The 7471-nt window shown below is 43.6% G+C and overlaps 1 protein-coding gene across 2 annotated transcripts in view; it reads right to left on the reverse strand.

The window, feature by feature from the left end:
• The window catches only part of Fez2 (fasciculation and elongation protein zeta 2), a 40251-nt gene that overhangs the window by 27938 nt on the left and 4842 nt on the right, over positions 1-7471 (reverse strand). For both annotated transcript variants that reach the window (XM_021217946.1, XM_021217945.1), the window contains exon 2: positions 7116-7224. In XM_021217946.1, coding sequence (XP_021073605.1) covers positions 7116-7224 — 109 coding nt within the window. The remainder of the gene's footprint in view (positions 1-7115; positions 7225-7471) is intronic.

Here is a 7471-nt window from a genome sequence, read left to right on the forward strand (position 1 = left end):
CATCCAGGAGCTGTAGCCATGCCTGGGTACTATTCATACAGAAGCTGTAGCCATGCCTAGGGTATACTGTCCATCCAGGAGCTGTAGCCATGCCTAGGGTATACTGTTTATCCAGGAGCTGTAGCCATGCCTAGGGTAGACTGTCCATCCAGGAGCTGTAGCCATGCCTAGGGTATACTGTTTATCCAGGAGCTGTAGCCATGCCTAGGGTATACTGTCCATCCAGGAGCTGTAGCCATGCCTAGGGTATACTGTTTATCCAGGAGCTGTAGCCACGCCTAGGGTATACTGTTCATTCAGGAGCTGTAGCTATGCCTGGGTACTGTACATCCAGGAGCTGTAGCCATGCCTGGGATACTTCTCATCCAGGAGCTATAGCCGTACCTGGGTAGTGCATCATGCCTAGTCAGTTTCTCTTACACTTACCCAACCCAATATAAACAGCCCCTCTAAAGAATACTGGGAGTTTTGTATCAATATCAACTACAAAAGCGACCTGGGGAGACTCAACAGAGTCAAGGAACTAGTCTAAGGAACTGACTGTGACTCATTCACCAGCTGTCACACGACTTAGGACTCGATTCTCCAAGAAGAATTAGCACACGATGAGAATAAAGCAGACAGGAAAGACTACGGGAGAAGAAACCATACCATTATATTACATAGTGTATCATTAAAAATGATGTACTAATCAATTATTATATAATCCTATATGAAAGGCCAAGCAACTGTAATCTAAAATTTAAGTAAATAAAAATCTTTAATATCCAAATGTTCCAAAATCAGAAGCTTTTTGAGTAGCTTCACGATATAACCAGGGGAAATTCCTCATATGACCTCAGTATGACAGGCTGTGCTCAAAACTCATGTACACCAAAAATATTAAAATTGCCACCAGACTACATAGATAAATATATCAATGCCGTAATCATATTTACACTTGGGTCCCACCTCTGAGTCTTACTATATACTCACAAATATTCCAATTAAAAAAAAATCCAAAATCTAAAACAAGCATTTTGGATATCGAACACTCAACCATTTGTAAATATTTTAGCATAACTAAATTATCAAGTTTTAGGCAGACATGGTAGCCCGGGCCTGTAGAGCCAACCACAGGCTGAGACAGGAGGGTCTCAGTTCAAAGTCTGTCTAGACAACTTAGTAACATCCTGTCTCAAAATGCAAAGGACAAAAGGGTTAGGAATCTAGCTCACAACCTGCTTGAAGCCCTAGATTCAACCCCCAGTACTGGGAAGAGGGGAGGTTTATCTGGAAAAGCGATTTTATTTACTAGTGCATGGGATATATTTAAACTGTAGGGCACAATGGAGCGGATGCAGGTCTCTAGCACCTTCCCAGTTCCTTACACAAGAGTTTCAGAAGCCTTCGGATGAATGTCAGCCAGAGTAAAGCCAGTGAATGAAAAAGGCCTACGAAGGGGCCCCTGGCATGCTGATTCCCCACGGGAGCGTGGGGAAGACCTCTGCTCTCCAGGTCTACTGTCAGCACAGGCTGCGACTGTCTGCCGACCCTTGGGGACAATGCACCTCCTCTTTCAGCTTCTCACAGCTTCACAGGCCAGGAAAGGTCTGGCACTGAGGATGGGGACACACATACAGATACACAGACACACACAAAGACAGACAGAGAGACACGCATACACACGTACACGGCGTAAAATTTCAGGACACTGTATGTAAAAGACAAATGCAAAATAGCAGAAGAAGAACCAGGAATTAATATATCATTTGAATTTAGAACAGCAACGATTAATGCCAAAAAACAATCAATGCAATTTTCCTGTTTAAAAAAAAAAAAAAAGCCATCCTGGAATGTAATGTCCAGCCAATTTAACAACTAGGTGGAAGCTAAAAAGAAAGACATTTTTAGATGTGCAGTATTCCAAGAATTTACCTTTTCTGTACCTATTCTCAGAAAGTTACCCACAAGAGAATGGAGAGGAAACAAACACCAGGTCAGAGACAATGCAGGAGTAGAGGTCATTCTGCCATGACACAGGAAAGAGAACTCCCCAGGGGGCATGTGGGAAGGGAAACTGAGAGTGACTGGCCCTGACCGGTTCACACTGGAACTGGCCTGCAGGAGCATCAAGAACCAGCAGAAGACACTGTCAGCCTGCTCAGGGCCACCACCCTCTTTTTACCGAAGACAGTTTCACATGGCTCTAGGTATATATAAAATAAGTATACGAATCAAACATCTACTGACAATAAAACACTTTTCTCTTATTAAAAATGAAAACAAATTTACATACCAGTGAGGCAAATGTACAAATTTGTTTTTACATAACGAATTAAAATTGAATTAAAATGAAAATTGGATACCCTAAGACCCAAAATACCTTCAACACTTTTCGGACCTGATCAGGACTTTGATTTTATAATCCTCAATGCTAAGAATGCCAAGTATATAGTGCAAATTAGCAGAAGTATGTGTGGGGCCATGTCAGAGACAATTGGAGACCCTGTTCTAATCCTAAGGCAAATTCGTGGGATTATTCTTGCTGGAGTTCAAGTCAGCAATTCAAACAGTAGTCATTAAAGTGCAAAAGTCTAACTCATTACAACCCAAAGATACACTGAGGTGCTACCTGTGAGAACAGGAAAACAGCCCATGCTTGGTTTCTGTGATCAAACACTATGTTTCTGTAAGAACAGACAGCTGTGTGCGCGCAGTGAAAGCATTACAGTGCGTGTTTTACTACAACAGTCTCAAACCTGAGCCAAGGCGGTTCAGGTGGCATTAGTAAGTACTTGGTGGTATGTGCAGGCAGGGCAAAGTACACATACTGTGTGTTCAGAAACAAGGCTGTAATGAAGTCACACAGTGCAGCCAGTGAATGATACAGAAGCAGCTAATTGATTTTGGGTGTGTTCAGAAACTGTTTGCTGTAGCCAGACTTCTTTCGATCCCCACATTCACCCAGCACCATTTGGATGGAGCCTGATCCACAGCTTCAGAAGCTGGGGTCCAGAGACCACGTGACTGAAGTACTGTTTATGACGCTTTAAGGCTGACTGACAAGTGGCTAGAAGTCACTGTGCCACACACAGAAATGTCAAGATGAACTTAACCTGGGATTCCGACAGGATCCTGCTGGGAGGACAGGGGGAAGGAAAGGCTGTGTGGCAGTTAGAGTCTGACAGTGATCAGTAAGAGAGCCACTTCATCCTCTAGGAAGGTCAGTGCACAAAGTCTTAACAGTGAAAATGAGACTGAGTGAAAAGGTTGCAGCTGAAGGGGCTGGACGTGGCACAGGCACCCAGGATGAAGGGCAAGAGCTACCTCAGCCCCACAGTACCAGCTCCCAAATCCAGATGACAGTTTTGTCTTTATGGATGTAATTTCAGGAGCCAGGCAGTGGTGGTGCATGCCTTTAATTCCAGCACTTGGGAGGCCAAGGTAGGGCAGCCTGGTGAATACAGATTGAGTTCCAAAACAGCCAGAGCTACACAGGGAAAGCCTGTCATGGCGTGCGGGGAAGAGACAAAAAGTGTAATTTCAGTAAAAGAAACGTCAAAGACTAGGCTCTTCATGAGGGGATGCTAGCTTCCAAGGTCACAGAAACAAAGGGGAGGGGAGGGTCATAACATGATCATAAGAGCATAAGATGACACACATGGTCTATAAGTTGGCATTAGAATTTTACATTTCAAACTCATCAGAAACAAGGCTGTAATGAAGTTCATCCTTCCTTGCTGTACCTTGAACACCAGAATATTGTTTTTATATTTCTTCTCTGGCTTATAAATGAAGTTATAAATGACTTTAAAATTACTGTTAAGGAATATATTATCATAGTCTTTCTTTTTCTTCTCTTAAAGACATCAAGATGTGCTAGAAAAAACCCCTCTTGCACCAGGCATGGTAGTGCACACCTCCAATTCCAGCAGTCGGGAGGCAGAGACAGAAGGACTATCGATTCAAGACCATCCTCAGCTATGTGGCAAGTTCAATGCCAGCCTGGGCTATGTGACACCTCATCCAGAGAGGAAGATGAAGGAGGAGGAAGAGAGGATTACAGTCCCCTTGGGCACAAGAAGGGATGGGAAGATTCACAAGAGGTACCCAAGCCAGAAGGGCAGAGAAGCATTCCATCACACAAGCACACCAAGGAAGAAAACACACTGAGAACAGGTTCCAAACACATCAACACCACATAACTCAATTTCCATGACAACAGAAATAATGATCCCAGATCAGCTTTCCAGAGAGGGAACCAGGCCCACTCCCCACAGAGATGAAGCATGCCAGCCAGCTCTGAAAGTGCTTAGGCCTTTGAAAGCTAACTTTGGCTGACATGGGTTCATTAGTCACCCTCCCATCAGGCACAATGTGCCTTTTGGAGCCAAGCATTCCCTCCCTCCTCCCTCCGCCCGGTGCCTGGGTTAGACACAGAGCTGATCCTACTGGTTCCCTGCCTTAAACTGCACACACAGCAGATGGAAAAACTATGCCCATGTAAGAATGTGGAATATGCCAGACTCTAGAAAAGACCCAACGAATACAGAACCGCGTGTCATGACTGCCAATGAAAGAAAATGAAATATCTAAATCTAACTGGTGTTTTCCTGATTACTGCTTTTAATACAAAACAAAACAAATTACTCTCTTACTCTTGGGGGGAGGGGAAATGCCCTTATAGACCCCATTTTATAACTAGCATAATCTAAAGAGTGCTTCCAAAAGGTAAATTTTACATTACTCGGTCATGGAAAGAATACTGCACTGCACCTAAATAATACCACTTTCCCAGGTTAAAACCACTTTCCCAGGTTAAAACCACCTAAAAGAGCAATATAATTATCCTGATAAAATTCTTCAGGAACTCCATGCATATGGTGATCTTTCTAGGGAGTGAAGTTCTAATTCAGTTTTATTTAACAGTGGAGTAGCCACAGCAAGATACATGAATGATTGACTGATTGATCATCACTTTGTCTTTCCAGGTAAAGCTTTTACATTCAGTATTCCTATTAAATGGTGAGGCTTAACTAGTCACTAGCATGGCTATAGCATTTCTCTGGCATTACAAACAACAGCCAAAGCAAGACAAGAATGACTGAAGTTACAGAGCAAGAACAATACAAGACATATTTCATTCAGTGAGCTTGGGTCAGCGTGCTTGACTCGTGGTGTGGCTGTGCTTCCTTCTTCAAACTACAAGCTGAGCTGTTTTATGTTCCTCTTGTAAAACGTTAATAAGAAAATATACTCATGGACCCTTTCAATACAAAAAAAATTAAAATAAGGCAAAATTTCCATTATGATCTCTGACTTTACAGTTTTAAAAACAAGGTCATTCATTCATTCATTTCCTCCACAAACAGACAACATTGCACTCACCAGGTGCCAGGCAGAGAGAGGGACTAGGAAGTCACAATCTAATGACAGACTCAGAAACAGGATTAATAAGAAGCACAGTGGTGATCTGAAAGACACACAGACAAAGCGCCATGGGGACTAGCTCCCTCTCATCCCACAGACATCAGGGCTAGACTCTGCAGGCCAGGAAGCACGTCCTGTAAAAGTTCACATCTCTACAGGGGTCTCCAATGTCTCCACAGGAGTGTGCTTTCTTCCCTGCAAGAATTTAGGACAGGAGTCTGTCTGCCAGGAGGGCTGTAGGTGGAGAGATTCTCTCCCATCTGAGGGGCTGGATTAAGTGTCCTTTAAAGATCCTGTCAACTCTAAAATTGTATAACTCCATGAGCTCAGCAGAGGCTAAAACAGTAATAAGAAGCTTCAGCAAGGGAGGGGAACTTGGACAAAGCCCCGAAGGACAGTTAGGCCCTAAATAAACAGAAGCTGGAACAAAATCTATTTAGCTCTGGTCCCGTAGAGTAAATGTGTGTCAGGTCAATCTGCAAAGCTTAAAGGGTTAATGACAGGAACAAACAGTAAGATTGATTATCCATGAGAATTCTGGGAAACAGAGTCAGAATTCCATATTCCACTAGACACTGAAAGCAGCAGGCTTTTCCGAGTCACATATTTAAGAAAATCATTTCATGAGACATTAACAATACTATTTAACCTACTGACAGCCCACAGCATTACACTCCAGATCGCACAATTGCACTTAATGAACTAGATCGTGCCAGGGGATCTGACATGAGCTTACATTGTTCTCTGCTGAAGAACTTAACACAATGTGAAACTGAAATGTAAATAATTTGGCTATGTTCCTCACCAGCTTTTAAACAAATTTAACTCTGCGAGCATCTACTCCAAGGCTTCCTCTTCCTGCTTCTGCCTGCCCAGCCATGGAAGCGCTGGGTTCTCACAGTATCTTCATCTGGCATTACCAGGATGGACATGGATTACAAAGCCAAAAATCAGCAACAGGTAGAGCATTTGGGTGGCAAAGGGGCGGCGGGGCACAAGCTTGAAGGCCTGAATTCAGATCCACAGCTCCCACAGCAAAAGCCAGGCATTAAATGCCCGTGCTGGGGGGGAGAAACAGGATGACTGCGGCTTGCTGCTCAGTCAGCCTAGCTGAACTAGTGAGCTCGACATTCAGTAGAGACCAGACTGTTAAAAATAGAGTAGAAAAAGACTGGGGAATACCTGAGGCCAAACTCCTGATAAAGTCACACATGCAGGCTTGTGCATACGCCCACGTGCGCGTACATACACACACTCCAGAATATGTATATATTCATATATGTGCATGAAATGTCAAGAACAGAAATGTCTTTTAATGGCTCATCGACATTCACAAGCATGTATGTCACGTTCAGCCTCACTAAATCACATAAGTTAGCTCCCTGAGGATATTCTACTACCCCAATGTATTAAATAGAGGTGGGGTTCTGAGGGTGCTCATCATATCACAATGTCCATTGTATAAGCATAAAGGAATGGAGATCGGTGGTAACAGAATATAGCAGCCATGCAAAAAGGAACACATGAAGGACAGTCAGACTGTGCTGGCAAAGGGACAGCAGTGGAGACACAACATCAAGAGTGGACCAACCCACGCGCTTGACAAAAGGAGGCAGCTCCACAAACTGGCACTAAGAGATGCCGCCGCTCCTGTCCCACTATCAGCATTGGCAACACAGCCACTCTGATCCAGCCCCACTTACCCCTTTCTCAGAGAGGTTCAGAGTAAGCAAATGCAAGGTCCTCGTATGGGACGACTTCCAGTCTACAGGCATGACATTGCCATAGTTATCTGTCAGGGCATTCCAAATCCTTAAACAGAAGAAAACAGCCATCAGTAAAAAGTGCCACTCCATGTGGCTTTAGTTAAAAATCCAGTACCATAGTTACAGGACTCAGAATCAAATGAAGAGAAGGTACACTGTTTCTTAGAAAAGCATCAACCAATGTGGAATCATGAGAAATCATACAATCAGACTGACACCGACATGTTATTTGTGAAATAAAAAAGAGAGGAAGGAAAGAAGGGAGGGAGGTAGGGAGGGAAGGAGGAAGGGAG

The sequence above is a fragment of the Mus pahari genome, chromosome 18, assembly GCF_900095145.1.
Source record: "Mus pahari chromosome 18, PAHARI_EIJ_v1.1, whole genome shotgun sequence".
NCBI classification, from domain to species: domain Eukaryota; kingdom Metazoa; phylum Chordata; class Mammalia; order Rodentia; family Muridae; genus Mus; species Mus pahari.